This window comes from Carcharodon carcharias, chromosome 7 (assembly GCF_017639515.1).
Source record: "Carcharodon carcharias isolate sCarCar2 chromosome 7, sCarCar2.pri, whole genome shotgun sequence".
NCBI lineage: Eukaryota > Metazoa > Chordata > Chondrichthyes > Lamniformes > Lamnidae > Carcharodon > Carcharodon carcharias.
This window is the reverse complement of record NC_054473.1, coordinates 40,306,850-40,325,646: the sequence shown is the minus strand read 5'-3', so window position 1 is coordinate 40,325,646 and position 18,797 is coordinate 40,306,850. Positions and strand designations below refer to the sequence as shown.

Here is an 18,797-nt window from a genome sequence, read left to right as displayed (position 1 = left end):
CATATTATGTTTTTCTAAATGTATTTTTAAGATTTTCTCAATAATAGAATCCAGCTTTTTGCCAACAAATGATATTAGGCTACCTAGTCTGTAGTTTCCTATTTTCTCTCCTCTCTTGAAAAGCCAGTACATTTGGTACAGGCATCAATGTAAATTGGCTGACTCCCACGCTGAAATGTGAAGATAGCGAGGCAAGGTGATCCTATGGGGTGGGAATTGAGAGATTTAACAAGGCTGAGTCTTTTGAGAAGGTCCCCAATGAAGACTTGTATTGCCTTTAAGGACCATTGGATAGGTCATTCAATGTCTGGTATAAGTAACACATTCCATCTATTTGCACCTGCAGATTCCATCAGGGTCTTACTGTTAGAATAGAATTCCAATGTGCATATGTAAGCAGCCTGTCACCTTTTTCAGGCAGCTATCTGTTCATCCATTTACAGGCCCAACTGAAAATTGCATTAGGTAGGATGCTCTCCTCACAATTTGCAATTGCAGGCCACCTGTTCTTAAAGCAAAACCCAACTAGCCAATAGTTGAAATTTGGTCCTTTTGCTTCTTGTTTTATAATATCACTTTGAACATTTTTGCTGTCTCCACAGAAACTACCTGCATCGCAGCACCCAGAGGTCTTTGGAATGCATGAAAATGTAGATATCTCAAAGGATCTACAACAAACCAAGATGATATTTGACTCACTGCTACTAACACAGGGAGGTAGTGGACAGGGAGGTCCATCTGGCTCCAGTGATCATGTACTACATGATATTGCAGCAGACATCCTGGAAAAGGTACTTAGAATGCCCAAGCATCTACTATTGATATCACTTCATTTTACAACTGTTCCATGTCAAAGTGCATGACATTGGGTGTAATTTTCCGTGCCCGTTGGCTTTGGGCTTCATGGCAGGCGTGAGCGGACAATGTGGCAAGAAAGCCAAAAATCGGTTTCATGATGTTGTGAAACCAGTTTGCAATCGTCCGCTCCACCCGTCAATGGCAGGCCGCCTTTCCCGCCACCGGACGTTGGTATCTTCACTTTAATACATCTGCATATCAATATAGGCCCTGCTCGCCAGAATCATCCCCCCACATTAAATTTACTGCCCATGTCAGTGGGAAAACATGCCAGTGCAGAACATGTCTTGACAAATGTGATGTGCAGAAGTTGAGACTTACCTTTAGGGCCTTGCTCACATTGTGGACATCCAAGGAGCAGAAGATGCTGGAGCCTGACAGCAACCGGACAGCAACATCCCATGTTAGGTGGATTCTTGTGGACATGGCTCTGCCACAATGCAGCTCACAGAAGGTGGTAGCTCACCATTGACGATCTGCTTTGGGACATTAGTGTCTTGGCCATGGTCTGCTCTGGATGATCATCGAGGTGGTGGAGAGGAAGGTCCAGCTGTGAGTGGGAGAGGAAGGTGTACCGGGGTGGTGCAGGTGGGAAAGAAAGGTCTAGGTTTGGCTGGGAGGGGAAGGCGTACTGGAGCGGGGTGGGGTTGGGAGCAGGGGACCAAAGGTGTCGGTGGGGGACAGGTTGGGAGGGGAGAGCAATGTGTCATGGGGGGTGAGGTTGGGAGGGAGGAGCGTTGGTGTCGTGGGGGGTTAGGCTGGGAGGGGGGGAATGATGGTGCTGTGGGGGGGTGAGGTTGGGAGGGGGGAAGAATGGTGTCATGGGGGGTGAGGTTGGAAGGGGGGAGGAATGGTATCATTGGGGGTGAGGTTGGGAGGGGGGGAATGATGGTGTCATGGGGGGTGAGTTCGAAGGGGAAGAATGATGGTATCGTTGGGGGTGAGGTTGGGAGGGGGGAACAATGGTATCATGGGGGGTGAGGTTGGGAGGGAGGGAACGATGTTGTCATGGGGGGTGAGAACGATGGTGTCATGGGAGGTGAGGTTGGGAGGGGGGAACAACGGTGTCAAGGGGGTGTTAGGTTGTCGGGGGAGGGAGTATTGGGGGGAGGGTGCAATGGGAGAATGTGGCAACTGGGGAGGAAGGTGTAAGGGAAGGAGTTCAGATGGGGAAGGACTTCTTATGGAGGTGTAAGGGGGGGATGTGCAGGTGAATGTGCAAAAGGGGAGTCTGTGGAGTTGATGACTGTCTCTTGGGGAGCGAAATGAGGGTGGGTGTGGTAGGAGGGAATGGTGAGAGTGAGAGAGGGCAAATTGAGCTAGTAGGTTGGGAGGGTGAAGGTACAACAGTAGCGGCAGAAAGGACAGCAAGGATGGTTGGTGGGGACTCAAAGGCAGACACAGACCCTGGGACGGGAGAGGAGGAGGTTGGGGAGGTCAATATGGATGGAGGAGGGATTCTCAGGAAGGTAGAGAATGTGCACGTTCACCTGGAAATCCTGCAAAGAAAAGGGTCCTGGCTGGTAGGTGACTGTGGGGAGGTAGATGGATTTTGCCAGGAGGGTCAAAAGTGATGGGGCAAAGGACATGGTGACTGGGGGAGGAGAAAGGACGGGGGAGCTAAAGAAATACTTCACCAGTACCATCTTGCAAAATTGGAAGTGAAAGAACCCTTGTGTTGGGCAGGAACAGGCGCTGCATGGGAGTGCAATAAATGGGTGGGTGGAGATGCAGGTCAGTTCAGATGGACAACTGGAAGAGAAACCCAGCAGGCAGCATTGAAACTGCTCAGGACAATGAGATGAGTGTGATGGAGGAAGGATCCACGTGCGTGGGAGAGTGCTTGCACGAGACTCCAAAAGGCCCTGCCACACATACACACTTCTCCCTCCAGAACCACTCGTGGGTCAGCTGCACGTAGCTGAACTGACAGTGAGCGGGGATGCAGGGGGAGGACTTGCGAAGCCTGTAAATGAAGCTGAAAGACACCATTACATGTTAGTTAGTGAGAGTGAATATAATTTCACATTATAAAGTGAGAAAATGTGTTCACCCATGCAACCACTTGCGATCAGAAATTTTTAACTTTTCTAGGCCCACCATTTCTTTTAGGTGCTGCCCTCACATCCGCTGCAGGGCCGGAGACAGCCTGTGTAATGGTTGGCCCTCTTGCCCCTGATGACTTTAGCAAGGGTCCTCTGGAGAACCGAGGCTTTGGGGTCCCCAGTTGCTTTGGCTGTCCTCCTATGGGCCAGCTGCTCCCTCTGTGATGACAGAGGATGAGGTTGAGGGGTCACAGGCAAAGGGGACTCGGAGGGAGGGGACTCAGAGGGATGGACAGCCTCAGAGATTCCTGAGTGGATGACCTAGGGATGTTCAGCTGCCGCTCCTCCTCTCTTCAGGTGCCCGAGGGCCCCGACCCAACTCCTTGAGGAGAAGGAGCACCTGGAGGGACATCAAAGTGCCCCATTTCCCTCCTCACTTTGCAACTTCAGGAACTCACCCCTAGCTACTGCAACGGAGAGCAGGTCTGCACGCATCTCCATGTTCTGCTGGACCACAGTCTCCATAGCATCTGCCATCCTCCCCATGGAGACCTCAATACGCGCACCACCATCAGAGAGCAGGCGGGCACACTCCTTTGACTCATGTGCCACCTAGTTGAGGGATCCAACAGCTCTGTGTGATTTCCCCAACCTTCTGCTGACTTTCCATGATGAGTTGGAAGGCCGAATCCAGAGGCTCATCATCTGACTCAGATGTCACAGACGTCTCTTCCCCAGCAGTTCTCTGAGTGCTAGGGAGCGCGGCTGAACCTGCCACTTCCTGCTGTGGGTAAGTTTCATTGCAGTGACCACCAGATTTTGAACCCAAGCCTGCTCTAGATGTAAGTCCCACTGAGCTGTGTGTCTCTCCACTGGTGGAGGATGTGGGTAAGCACTGTGACGGGTCTTCCAGGCTTCTTATTTCCAGCTCTTCAATGGACATGTCCGCTTGGCTGGTGGTGAGGACCTGTATAGAGCTGAGGGACTGGCTGACTGAGGGTTTCGGTTGTTTGGCAGAGCTCCCTGTGAAGCAAAGTAGAGATGATTAGTGTATGGCAGCAGAGTCCTCAGCCCTTCCATCTTCAGCTGCTTCATCAATGACCTTCCTTCCATTGTAAGATCAGAAGTCGCGATGTTCGCTGATGATTGCACAATGCTCAGAACCATTTGCGACTCCTCAGATACTGAAGCAGACCATGCCCAAATGCAACAAGACCTGGACAATATCCAGCCTTGGGCTGACAAGTGGCAAGAAACATTTGCGCCACACAAGTGTCAGGCAATGACCATCTCCAACAAGAGAGAATCCAACCATCGCCCCTTGATGTTCAATGGCACTACAACCACTGAATTCCCCAGTATCAACATCCTGGGGGTTACCATTGACCAGAAGCTGGACTGAACTAGCCATATAAATACTGTGGCTACAACAGCAGGTCAGAGGCTAGGAATCCTGCAAGAAGTAACTCACCTCCTGACTCCCCAAAACCTGACGACCATCTACAAGGCACAAGTCAGGAGTATGATGGAATACTCCCCACTTGCCTGGATGAGTGCAGCTCCCACAGCAGTCAAGAAGCTTGACACTGTCCAGGACAACACAGCCCGCTTGATTGGCACCATATCCACAAACATTCATTCCCTCCACCACCAATGCACAGCAGTGTGTGTGCCATCGACAAGGGCAGATGATAGATGGGAATATCACCAATTAGAAGTTCCCTCCAAGTCACTCACTATCCCGACTTGGAAATATATCGCCATTCCTTCACTATCACTGGGTCAAAATCTTGTACCACCCATCCTAACAGCACTATGGGTGTACCTACACCACACGGACTGCAGCAGTTCAAGAAGGCAGCTCACCACCACCTTCTCAAGGGCAACTAGGAATGGGCAATAAATGCTGGCCCAGCCAGTGAAGCCCACATCCCATGAATGAATAATAAAAAAAAATGTGAAACTCACAGCTGTGTTGAGAGAGGGATGATGTGTAGGATCCTCATGTGGGTGTTCGCCATCAATCTCACTGCCACTACAGGCATGGTCCACTTCCTCACCAGTCAGCACGATGGCACCCCCCTCAAAGTGAGCGAGAGGCCTAATGTGGGTCACTCCACCCCTGGACTATGACCTCTCTCTGCTGTTGCGAGCCAGCTTCTCCTGCATGAAAATAGATGGAGAGAGTGTGAGCAGGACACATGGTACTGCATGGAATATTTGTGTGGTGAATGGAGCTATGGATGGGATGAGGACGCGAGCTCAAGATGAGATGAGCCTGATGGAGATGTGAGGGTGTGTGTGAGAGAGTGAGTGGTGATGTCCCTTGAGCTGGCAGTGAGTAAGATGCCAGTGAATGTCTGATGGGCTTGTGAGTGTGTGAGCTTAGAGTGATGAAATGGTTGACTTACCCTGGCGGCACGGATGCATCATTCATCCTCTTTCTGCACTGGATTGCAGACCTCTTGTGGACAGCATGGGCACTGACCACTGCTTCCACTGCCTCCCATGATGCTGCCCCTCCTGCAGCTTGGGCAGGGGTAGAGGACATCACAGCAGGTCTCCACGGCATCCAAAAAGCGTTCCAGGGAGGTCTCACTGAATTGGAGGGCTGCAGTTTTCTTGCCTTTTGGGGCCATGTCTTCTGTGCAGCAGTCCTGGGCTGGAAGCACTGAGAGGTGTGTGCACGGCTGCACTTTAAATATGGCACCTGGTATGAGGAAGCAACGATGTGATGGCGTGGTGGGCAAATCACAGGCTGCCCACTAGCGACCTGGGATGTTTCCTGGGAATGCATGATTAATGAGGCGGGATTGGGACGATATGGCATGAAAAGCTGCCATTGCAGCCAATGGGTAAAACGTCCGCTCATTGTCAATAACATCATGCAAAGCTATATTCAAAGATGTCTGTGTTTCATTCAGAGACTATTTCTTTCCTTAGGTTTTGACTTATTCTTTGTCAGCTATCAAACACATTTTGTGAATGTTTCTCTTCCAGCTGCCTAAAGATTATGATATTGAACAAGCATTGATCAAATACCCAGTAAAATATGAAGAAAGCATGAACACAGTACTAGTGCAAGAGATGGAGCGATTTAATAAGTAAGTAGAGACTTTTTTCCTCAGATATTTAAAATGAAGTTTATTCTAACAGTTAAATTAGAATTGGTTAGGAGGAACGAGACAGAGAGCAGAGATAATGGGTATGTACTCGAATTGTCATGATGCGACTGTTGGTCGCGCCAGGCATCTGTACTGGGGCTTCTGCTTTCACTATTTTCAGATAACCTCTCCAGTCCGGAAATCCAAAATTTGGAAACACTAGTTGTCAGGAAATTTTTTGAGCAGACCAACGGACTTGCCACCAACTGTTCAGGCACTGCAACAAAACGGGAAGGCATGGGTTCACCTGATCTTCGGACTGATGGTAAAAAATGATAGGTGCTGGGAGAAAGTGGTGACTGGGTAGCACAGAAATGTGAGGTAACAAACTCACTCAAATTCTCTTTCTATGCTTCTCTGTCTCTCTCTGTAGGTCTACATTTCCATCTGTCTCTGTCCCTATCTTTCCGTCAATCTCTCTCAATCTCTTTCCCTATTTCTCTCTCTCTCTCTCCCCCACCACATTTCTATCTCTTGCTCCCTTTCTCTCACTGTCTTTTTCTCTCTTCTATCTCTCTCTTCCCCACCAACTCCCAGCCCCTCCTTTTGCCGCAGTGATTTTGAGCAGATCCTAGCATCCCCAGGGTTTTTTTTTAAACCCTCACCTTGGCATCTGAGAATAATGCAGCAAAACATAAGTATGTTACACTTACAATATGGGAAAAGATGGAAGTCATGGAAGATAGAGTATTTGGATAAGTAAAATAATTTTTATTACTGCTTTATCTTTTATTACTGTTACTGTTTTACGTTTCAGGTAAATATTTGTATCGACGGTGTTTTCCAGTTCATCACTCATGGTTAGGCATTCTATCATCATTCTATAATCCAGAAAATTCCAAAATCCACTAACGACTTGATTCCAAGCATTCCGGATTGGAGCAATTATACTGTAATAACATAGACTTTGGTGTACCGGGCACAACTTCAAAATTTGCAGATAAACAAAACTTGAAAGTATCATGAACTGTGAGGAGGATAATGTTAAACTTCAAAAGGACATAGGTTGGTGGAATGGGACATGGACTGGTGGACAAGTGGTAGATGAAAATTAATGCAGAATGTGTGAAGTGATTCATTTTGTTAGGAAGAACTAGGAGAGGCAATATAAAATAGGCAATGCAATTCTAAAGGGGTGCAGGAGCAGAGGGACCTGGGGGTTTTTGTACACAATTCATTGAAGGTGACAGATTGAGAGCGTTGTTTATAAAGCATAAGAGATCTGGGCTTTATGAATAGGGTGCAGAGTATAAACAAGGAACTAATGATAAACCTTCTTAAAGCACTGGCTTAGCCTCAACTAGTATATTGTGTCCAGTTCTGTGCACCACATTTTAGGAAGGATGTGAAGAGGGTGCAGAAAAAATTCATGAGAATGGTTCCAGGGATGAGGAACTTCAGTTATGCAGATAAATTGGAGAAGATGAGGTTGTTCGTTAAGAAGAGAAGGTTGAGAGGAGATTTGATAGACATGTTCAAAATCATGAGGGTACTGTACAGGGTAGGTAGGGAGAAACTGTTCCTGCTGGTGGAAGGGTAGAGAACCAGAGACACCGATTAAATGTGTATGGCAAACGAAACAAAGGTGACATGAAAGACATTTTTATGCAGCGAGTGTTTAAGATCTGGAATGCATTGCCTGCGAGTGTGGCAAATTCAATAGTGGCTTTCAAAGCAGAATTGGATAATTATCTGAAAAGAAAAAGTTGCAGAGCTACAGGGAAAGGGCAGGGGAGTGGGACTAACTGAATTGCTCTTGCAGAGTTGGCAAGGAGATGACGGGCCAATAGCCTCCTTCTGTGCGGTAACTATTCTATGATTAATGGCTTGGATGAGAGAATAGAAGGCCATATAACTAAGTTTACTGATGACAGTTGGCATTTGAGCAGAAAGTTGCAAAGAGGCACTGATATATTAAGTGAGCAGACAAACCTGTGGCAGATGGAGTTTAATATGGCAAAGTGTAAAGTCATTCACTTTAGACCTGAGAAAAATAGATGGAATATTTTCTAAAATAGTGAGAAACTGGGGAGTGTGGAGGAGCAGAGAGATTTAGGGCTTCACGTACAGAAATCATTAAAAGCTAATGGACAAGTACAAAAAGTAATTCAAAAAACTGTTGGATGTGGCTCTATATCTCAAGAAGACTGGAACACAAAAGAGTGGAAGTTATGTTACGCTCTGGTTAGACCCCATTTAGGGTATTAGGTTCAGCTCTGGACATGGCACATCGGGAAGAGTATTTTGGCCTTAGAGGTGGGTGCAGCACAGGTTCACCAGAATGATACCTGGATGAAAAGGCTTACATTTTGAGGACAGGTTGTGCAAATTAATTTTATATTCCCTTGAGCCTAGAAGATTAAGAAGTAATCCAATTGAGGTGTTAAAGTTGATTAAAGGTGTCTCCGCCTACCTCAGATTATCTGCTGTTGAAAACCTAATCTTTGTCCTTTTACCTCTAGACTTGAATATTCCAACACACTCCTGGCCAACCTCCCATCTTTCACCTTCCATAAACTTAAAGTTATGCAAAACCCTGCTGCCCGTATCCTAATTTGCCCCAAGTCCTGTTCACCCATCACCCCTGTCCTTGCTAACCTTTACTGGTTCACAGTTAAGCAACACCTCAAATTTAAAATTTTCATTCTTGCTTTCTAGTCCCTCCATGGTCCCACCCCACCTCCCTCAGCTCCTCCAGCTCTATAGTCTTCCACAATATCCACGCTTCTCCAATTCTGGTCTTTTGCGCATTCCAGATTTTAATTGCTCCACCTTTGGCAGCTATGCCTTCATTTGCTGAGGCCCTAAATTCTGGAGTTCCCTCCCTAAATTCCTCTGCCTCTCTCTCCTCCTTTAAGAAGTTGCTAAAATCCATGTCCCTGACCAGACTTTTGCCCTAATATCTCTTTGTTGCAGTCAAATGTTGTTTAATAATGTTTCTCTGGAGCGCCTTAGAATGTTTTACTATGTTAATGGTGTTGTATAATTGCAAGTTTTTGGTGTTAACTTGATAGGGTAGATAGAAAGAAACTATTTCCTCTAATGGGGGAATCCATAATAAGGGGACATAACCTTAAAATTAGATCTTGACCATTCAAAGTGATGTCAAGAAACATTTCTACACACAAAACATTGTGGAAATCTAGATTCTTATCTCCAAAAAGCTGTTGAGGGTAATTGAATTGAAGATTTCAAAACATGAGTTTGATAGATTTTTGTTAGGCATGGATATTAAGAGCTACGGAGCGTACTGGGTAAATGGAAATGGAATACAGATCAGCTGTGATCTATTTGAATGTTCGAACAAGCTGGTGGGCTGAACGGCTTTCTCCTGTCCCTATAGTCTTCTATAACTAACATTCTGACAATACTTTGTGTGTGTATTTGTAGCTATTTTGTTTAAAAATATAAAAACTAGCATCAGGGCCTTGGTACCATTTTTCTTACAATTCTTAACATCCTTTGTACCTCTCCTAATTTCAGTTTAATCCGAACAATACAATTCACCCTCCAGAGCCTGCAGAAAGCAATTAAAGGTCTAGTGGTGATGGATTCAAAGCTGGAAGCACTGGCAGGAAGTTTGCTTATTGGAAAACTGCCTGATCAGTGGGCTCACCACTCTTATCCCAGTCTCAAGCCATTGGGAAGCTATGTCACCGATTTTTTGGCCCGACTACAATTCCTGCAGGTACAAATCATGTAGTTTATCACAATCTCAAAATAGCTGGAAGCTATTTATTAGCTATTTATTAAAATATTAGTCAAAATTATGGAATAGCGAATGAGAACATGTGTATCCCCAGATCTTAGTATGAATAGTGTAATGTCACACAAAGAAAAATGTTTTTTCAGAGAGATCACTCCAGTCTTCCTGATTATGACTTGCACAGCTTCTGCAACTAATAACTGATTGATGAAGATCTTCCCATTGGTGCAATGCCATTTAGGAAATGGATCAATTTTCTTAATTATATTATTTCATAAATTTACCATAAATATTAGTTATAATAAATTACTTGCCCATTTTTATTTCACTACTATGTGAGTCTCCCTTTAGGGTGCATAATCTCATTATTTACCTTACTGTCTTTCTGCCAAGCATTGTTCACTAAATTGCTGCTCCTCGGACTTATATTATTCATTGTCTTTTTTGTATTTCATATAAAACACACATAAAGAGTTCAATGTAAATGGTAAGTCCCTGGATTTCCAGACTAAGAAGATCTACAATTTGTGTAAGATGGGGATCAATATTCTAGACCCGTGATGCCATGACTGCCCACAATGCTAATGACTGCTCAAACTTGAGGGCTTTCCTCTGCAGTGTCAACATAATTGCTTCCTTTGCCATTACTTTAAACAACAAGAAAACAGATAATGAGTTGATTGATGTTCAGCATCTTTTAAGAGCTTAAACAGTCCAAAATTATCAATCTTAAAAAATGGAAGTTCTCCTAACTGGAAAAAACAGGTTTTAAGATGGGAATGCAACGTAGAAATTGCACTTAAAAGCCTGTGATGTTTCAGACTGATAGATGCAGCACTTGATTGATATTTAAGAGGTTACATTACTACCAAAGTTCACTAAAATCATACTTGAAAGAAAGTCGCCCAAAAAATAAATGCTATATCACCAGTCAGAAGGGCCGACTTCCGGTTTTAACAGAGGGAGGACAGATCGAGTGGGTAACCAACTCACTCACAGAAGGGGGCGTTCATCATTTAAATATTATAAAGAAGTGTGCCTTAGAATTAGCCACCGTGATAAATTTAACCCTGGCTGCTCAGATTTCTCGGGCTTTAGAAAGCTGTCATCTGAAGGGAGACAAGAACTGCTGGATCCAGGAGATAAGTGCCTACTGGATCCAGTTTACCTGCTTCATAAACACACCCTAGACCCTTCTGTACTCTATCCCCACCCACATTTTTCTGATACCCCCCCCACCGAGGCCTTTGATATCCCTCTCATTAACAGCCAGACCTAGCCGAACTCCTCTACCACTGACCTAAACTTTCCTCAGGGTCCTTCCAATCTCTCCCCTAAGATTTTGACTTTCCCCCTTATTCTTTTCCAATTCCCCCCACCCCAAGGCTCTTCTGATTTCCCCAGGGAATCTCCTGATTCCTCCTATGAGGCTTCCACTCCCATCCTGAACCCTTCTCATTTCTCCCTCCTCACCTCCCTACCCTCCCCCCATTCCAACCAGGTTCTTCCAATCTATCCTCTGAGCTCCTCTCATCTCCCCCTAACTTTTCTGCTCTCCCCCACCAATTCTTCAGAACTCTTCCCCCAAACTCCAGGATTGGCCTGGAGTCTTCAAGAATTGAAGACCAATCTTCAGGATGTTGCTGTGCGTAACCCTGGAGAAAAATCATTGAGACATTAAAAAAGATTGTTTTTTTGTCATTTTTTTTTAAAATTTCTCTGCCAGATTTAGGCTGTTGTTGACAGTCAAGCGTCTTCCAATTGGATAACGGGTCTTTTTGCTTTCCAGTTGGCATAGAAAGGCAGAGTGTCACAAGAATGGATGTAATGGCCAAGTGTGGGGGAAATTCATGTGATGAAACCTCCAGGAATACGTTTAATCACAGTTGGCAACCCTACCCCCCACTCTCTTGATTTTCTCCAAAAAGCTAATGTTCTCCATCATTAACCCTTCCAATTTCTCCCTCAAGAGTCTCTGAACCAAATCTTAGTTCCCATATCCCTCACAAGGCATTTCCAATCTCTTCTACCACCAACAATTCCGATTTCCCCACTGAGGTTTCTGATCCCTCACTTGCCATGTACTCCCCAGCACACCCAAAGCCTATCTGCTCAACAGCCCACCAACTGTTCAGTTTGACTGTCTGTGGCCAAGAAACAGAGGCAAAAAATGATAATAATGTCCTGCCACTAAATTTTCAGGACCTGAGGGAAACCGATTCTTCCAGTTTTCCCAATCTCAAAGCAGCAATACCCCACTACTCCCTGCACACCTTGTAAGTAATAGCCAGTCTTTTGTCTCTAATTGACTTGAATTTGAAACTCTACCACATTAATTTTAGCATTAACTAATGGAGGGATTCGCCAAGCTATGTGATTCTAAATTCTCAAACCCCTAAACCTCATCTTTGAACTATAAATCCTCAGCAGATTTTGTTTTCATAAATGCTGAAACCTAATTCCTTGCTTTATATCTGACAGAACTGGTTTGATAATGAAAAGCCCCATGTCTTCTGGTTGTCTGGGTTCTTCTTTACCCAGGCCTTCCTGACTGGAGTCATGCAGAACTATGCCAGAAAGTACACTATTCCTATTGACCTGCTGGGATTTGAGTATGAGGTAATTCCTCTCTTTGTGTTTGTCCCATTACACACACTCTCTCTCTCTTTTACTTTCTTTGCCTTTCTCATCAATAAAGAATTAAGTCAATCTTTTGGAATTTCTACATCCATTGTATAACCTCTTTTTCCTGATAGCATTGAAATCAAGTTTTGTCAAAATATTTAATCTTTATCACCAACGGAAGGAAAAGCAAATGTAAGCATACGACAGCAATCCAGTAACACCCGGTAGCTTATTGTGGTCAGTCCAAGCAATGGATATCGCATACTCCCTTCCTCAGAATTAGTAAAAGTTCACAGTTCTTCCTATCATTCTGGTTGTTATATTATTAAAGTTGCTTGATAGTTAAAATTTGAACCTTGGTTTTGGTTAAAAACAGGAATTGAAGAGTGTTGTATTTCTTTAGGTTCTGTCCACAGACACAGCATCGGAATCGCCACCAGATGGAGCTTACGTTCATGGAACTTTCCTAGATGGTGCCCGATGGGATCGAGAGAGGTATGCAGGGACAATCATCACATTACTCCCTCTTGAATATGCAAGATTTCCTATGAAATTATTTTAACAGTGTGTTGCTGTAATTGTTTGGCACTGTGTGAAATGTTTATTGCAAACTTCTTATGATTTTTATTCCATTATTTTCCCTCTTCTCCCAGAGGATTAATGGCTGAACAACTTCCAAAAATCCTCTTTGATTTAATGCCAGTTATCTGGATAAAACCAAGTGAGTAAATATACTTTGATATTTCTTGAAGAAATTTCCCTTTTTTGCTTCTGTCATTTAAATTTTGAATAGAATGATAATATTTTGCTCAGATTCACAATTAATTCAGTGAAGGTCCAGAGGAAAGCTTTTGGCAAATATGTTAAGTGCTTGTATGCTGGTATATCATGGCATAATTTCAGGGCCATTTTTCAATGAGTTTATCAAAACAATTCATTTTCGGTTAAGGCATTAATTTAGTAATTCTAAAATAATAAAAATAAATTTGTCTTACCCCTCAGCAGCCTGTTACAACCAGCAATCCTGGGCCTCACGCCCTTTCCACTGCGGCTCCAGGCCTGCTTTCTCTCCTTCCTGCCCCAGCTGATTTCAGCACCTGCTTCTTTTCAGCTCTTGTACTTGGTGACCTTGGCCTTTATTCCATCTCCAATGGTTAAGCATAGCATAAAATTCTCCATTGCCAATTCTATACTGGCCCTCAAAGAGGCACAACCCCTGAGAATATGCAGCTGCTCATTGTTCAGTTTTAGCCCCAGCTGTTGTCTCAATGATGTTTCACAATCCAGAACTGGACCCAGTTTAGAGCATATAGCAGACTTGTATTTTATGTCTGATGTAAGAGGAAACAAACCTCTTGTTTTAATTCATTCTCAGGATGGGGCTTCATTTATTACCCACTCCTAGTTGCCCTGAAAAGGTGATGGTGGGCCTCCTTTTGAACTGCTGCCATTCTTTGTAGTGCTTTTGATACAACTGACTTGCTAGGGCACTTCAGAAGACAATTAAGAGTCAACTACGTTGGGACTGGAGTCAGTTATAGACCAGATCAGAAAAAGGCAGCAGGCTTTATTCCCTAAAGGATACTATTGATGCAGTAGGGTTTTTAAAACAATCCAACAACTTCATTGTCAATTTTATTGTTTCCAGATTTGGTAATATTTGAGCTCATGTTTTTGGGTTATTAGTTTAGGCCATGGAATAATTTGTTTAGGAAAAAAAACTACTTTTTATTAATTCATCTACATGATGAATTTATTGCTCATCCCTAGTTGCCCTTCTGAAGGTTGTGGTGAGCTGCCTTCTTGAACCACTGTAGTCCATGTGGTGTAAGTACACCCATGGTGCTGTTAGGAAAGGAGTTCCAGGATTTTGACCCAGTGACAGTGAAGGAATGGCGATATATTTCCAATTCAGGATGGTGAGTGACTTGGACGGGAACTTCCAGGTGGTGGTGTTCCCATTTATCTGCTGCCCTTGTCCTTCTAGATGGTAGTGGTTGTGGGTTTGGAAGGTGCTGTTGAAGGAGCCTTGCTGAGTTCTAACAATGCATCATGTAGATGTTACACACTGCTGCTACTGTGCGTCGGTAGTGACGGGAATTAAATTTTGTGGATGTGGTGCCAATCAAGTGGGCTGCTTTGTCCTGTATGGTGTCAAGCTGCTTGAGTGTTGTGGGAGCTGCACTCATCCAGGCAAGTGGGGAGTATTCTATCACACTCCTGACTTGTGCTGTGTAGGTGGCAGACAGGCTTTGGGGAGTCAGGAGCTGAGTTACTCGTCTCATGATTCCTAGCTCTGACCTGCTGTTGTAGCCACAGTATTTATATGGCTAGTCCAGTTCAGTTTCTGGTCAGTGGTAACGCCCAGGATGTTGATAGTGGGGGATTCAGTGATGGTAATGCCATTGAAGATCAAGGGGCGATGGTTGGATTCTCTCTTGTTAAAGATGGTCATTGCTTTGCACGCATGTGGCGCGAATGTTACTTGCAACTTGTCAGCCCAAGCCTAGATGTTGCCCAGGTCTTTCTGCATTTGGACGTGGATTGCTTCAGAATCTGAGGAGTCGCGAATGGTGCTGAACATTGGGCAATCATCAGCGAACATCCCCCACTTCTGACCTTATGATAGAAGGAAGGTCATTGATGAAGGAGCCGAAGATGGTTGGGCCGAGGACACTACCCTGAGGAACTCCTGCAGTGATGTCCTGGAGCTGAGATGACTGGCCTCCAACAACCATAACCATCTTCCTTTGTGCTAGGTATGACTCCAACCAGCAAAGAGTTTTCCCCCTGATTTCCATTGACTCCAGTTTTGCTAGGGCTCCTTGATGCCACACTCGGTCAAGTATTGCCTTAATGTCAAGGGCAGTCACTCTCACCTCATCTTGGGAGTTCAGCTCATTTGTCCATGTTTGAACCAAGGCTTTAATGAGGTTAGGAACTGAGTAGCCTTGGTGGAACCCAAACTGGGCGTCAGTGAGCAGGTTATTGCTAAGCAAGTGCCGCTTGATAACCCTGTTGATGACCCCTTCCATTAATTTACTGATGATCAAGAGTAGACTGATGGTGGGGTAACTGGCCAGGTTGGATTTGTCCTGCTTTTTGTATATAGGACATACCTGGGCAATTTTCCACATAGCTGGGTAGATGCCAGTGTTGTAGCTGTACTGGAACAGTTTGGCTAGGGGTGTGGCAAGTTCTGGAGCACAGGTCTTCAGTACTATTGCCGGAATATTGTCAGGGCCCATAGCCTTTGCAATATCCAGTGCTTTCAGCCGTTTCTTGATATCAAGTGAAGTGAACCGAATTGGCTGAAGACTGGCATCTGTGATGCTGGGGACCTCCGGAGGAGGCTGAGTTGGATCATCTGCTTGGCACTTCTGGTTGAAGATTGTAGCCAATGCTTCAGCCTTACCTTTTGCACTGATGTGCTGGGCTGCTCCATCATTAAGGATGGGGATATTTGTGGAGCCTCCTTCTCCAGTGAGTTGTTTAATTGTCCACCATCATTCACGACTGGATGTGGCAGAAATGTAGAGCTTACGTCTTGTGGGATTGCTTAGCCCTGTATATCACTTGTTGCTTATGCTATTTGGCACACAAGTAGTCCTGTGTTATAGCTTCACCAGGTTGACACCTCATTTTTGTCCATGCCTGGTGTTGCTCCCGGCATGCCCTCCTGCACTCTTCATTGAACTAAGATTGATCCCCTTGCTTGATGGTAATGGTAGAGTGGGGAATATGCTAGCCCATGAGGTTACAGATTGTGTTTGAGTACAATTCTGCTGCTACTGATGGCCCACAGCGTCTCATGGATACTCAATCTTGAGATGCTAGATCTGTTCGAAATCTTATCCCATTTAGCACATTGGTAGTGCCACACAACACGATGGAGAGTATCCTTAATGTGAAGGCAGGACTTTGTCTCCACAACGATTGTGCAGTGGTCACTCCTACCGATACTGTCATGGACAGATGCATCTGCGGCAGGCAGGTTGATGAGGATGAGGTCAAATATGTTTTTCCCTCTTGTTGGTTCCCCCACCACCTGCCGCAGACCCAGCCTGGCAGCTATGTCATTTAGGACTCGGCCAGCAGTGGTACTACCGAGCCACTCTTGGTGATGGACATTGAAGTCCCCCACCCAGAGTACATTCTGCACCCTTGCCACCCTACGTGCTTCCTCCAAGTGGTGTTCAACATGGAGGAGCATTTATTCATCAGCTGAGGGAGGGCAGTACGTGGTAATCAGCAAGAGGTTTCCTTCCCCATGTTTGACCTGATACCATGAGACTTCATGGGACCCAGAGTCAATGTTGAGGACTCTCAGGGCAACTCCCTGCCTACTGTATACCACTGTGCCGCCACCTCTGCTGGGCCTGTCCTGCTGGTAGGACAGGACGTATCCAGGGATGATGGTGTCTGGGACATTATCTGTAAGGTATGACTCCGTGAGGATGACTATGTTAGGCTGTTGCTTGACTAGTTTGTGAGACAGCTCTCCCAATTTTGGCACTAGCCCCCAGGAAGACTTTGCAGGGTGGACAGGGCTGGGATTGCCATTGCCATTTCCGGTGCCTAGGTTGATGCCGGGTGGGTCTGTCCGGTTTCATTCCTTTTTTGTGACTTTATAGCAGTTTGTTATAACAGAGTGACTTGCTAGGCCATCTCAGAGGGCACTTAAGAGTCAACCACATTGCTGTAGGTCTGGAGTCACATGTAGGCCAGATCAGGTAAGGACAAAGATTTCCTTCCCTCAAGGACATTAGTGAACCAGATGGGTTTTTACAACAATCGACAATGGTTCCATGGTCATCATTCAACTTTTAATTCCAGATTTTTATTGAATTCAAATTCCACCATCTGCTGTTGTGGAATTCAAACCCAGGTTCCCAGAGCATTACCCTGGGTCTCTGGATCACTAGTCCGGCGACAACACCACTACGCCTTCTCTCTGACTACACCATCACCTCCCCTCTAAGGTGCCGCATTTAAATCTCTCCTTTGGACCTTACTAAGAAATCTACACCTATGCATCCAATTTCTGCTTGCCCGCAATGGACTGTACACAGTCTTCCCAAAGGGATGCATTTTTCTGTAACAGAGAACTAAGAAGCAAATTGAAAACCAAGGCTTGGTGATGCCATAATGTATACTGGTATGCTGCTTTGCAAAAATACCAAATGGAGGGCAGGGACTTCTTGCAAAGCTCGAGAAATTCAAATGGGGAACATCCTGTGGATTGTTCTTTCATGTTTCTTTGCCAAATAAAACCCAAAGTTAAAAAGGTTAAGTAGTAAGCAATCACATTTTAAAACACAATGAATGTAGAACATTGCATGTAAAATAAATTGGCCTTTCTTTTCCTCCAGATAAAAGAACACTTTTCAAGACTTCAAATGACTATGTCTGCCCAGTCTACAAAACAAGTGAGCGCAAAGGTGTCCTCTCTACCACAGGACACTCAACCAACTTCGTTATTGCTCTACGTCTGCCAACAGATAAAGCAGTTCAATTCTGGATCAAGCGTGGTGTTGCACTACTCTGTCAATTGGATGACTAGCATTAATGACTTTTAAACAATCTACAAATTGCACTCAACTAGAACTCTGATTTTATTTTTAACTATGTCATCCATTAGACAGCAATTTATAGTCTCATTTATAGCATATCTCATTTTGTTTAAATCTTTTGTAATTCTATTTTTTAACTATACAGAGAAATGCTGTATTTCTTATTAGTTTGAATGAAGATCTTTCTGTATAAGTTATGGGCTTCCATATATAATATGTAGGCAGAAATAAAATTGAAATTACATATCCTGTGGAAGGAATCTACACCTCTAATGTGAAAATGAGATCAAATAAAGCATGAGACCTATATGGTTATGATCACATAAGCATGTGTAAATATCTGTTTTACATAACTATCTGCAGCAGCCTTAGTGGAACCTTTTCAGTTTTTCTACCCTTTTTTCCAAAAATTAAGCATCAATGCTATCATTATGTATCTGCATATTCTGAAATAATATTCTCCAAACATACAAAAACAATAGGCTGAATTTTAGTGGGCCGTTTGGAACATGTTTGGAGGCGGGGGAGCCATAAAATCTGAATGAAACACATTGAACTGGAAGTCCAATGTCTTGACCTCATTTCCGGATTTTACCAACAGCAGCCAACGTGGGGGTGTGGACTTTGCATGTCTGCATGGCAGTAGAGCAACTATGGATTTATAAGGCCAATTAACTGAAATTTTACAGTGCAATTCTGATTTTATTGATGGCACATGGGAATCATGAGGCTTCAGAGCCCCACCTGGTTAAATCAAGCAGCAAGGAAGTGGGATATCAGTGTGGGCTCTCAGCCAGCCATCGAGAAAACCAGAATGCAATGGCAG

The 18,797-nt window shown here is 44.5% G+C and overlaps 1 protein-coding gene across 1 annotated transcript in view; it reads left to right on the top strand.

Moving 5' to 3' along the window:
* Positions 1 to 18,297, top strand: part of dnah12 (dynein, axonemal, heavy chain 12) — a 357,153-nt gene extending 338,856 nt beyond the window's left edge. Inside the window, exons 68-74 of the mRNA XM_041191445.1 lie at positions 603 to 791; positions 5,904 to 6,007; positions 9,551 to 9,755; positions 12,255 to 12,392; positions 12,802 to 12,893; positions 13,052 to 13,119; positions 17,771 to 18,297. Of these exons, the coding sequence (XP_041047379.1) occupies positions 603 to 791; positions 5,904 to 6,007; positions 9,551 to 9,755; positions 12,255 to 12,392; positions 12,802 to 12,893; positions 13,052 to 13,119; positions 17,771 to 17,961 (987 nt within the window). The 3' untranslated portion in view covers positions 17,962 to 18,297. The remainder of the gene's footprint in view (positions 1 to 602; positions 792 to 5,903; positions 6,008 to 9,550; positions 9,756 to 12,254; positions 12,393 to 12,801; positions 12,894 to 13,051; positions 13,120 to 17,770) is intronic.
* Positions 18,298 to 18,797: the final 500 nt, after the last annotated feature.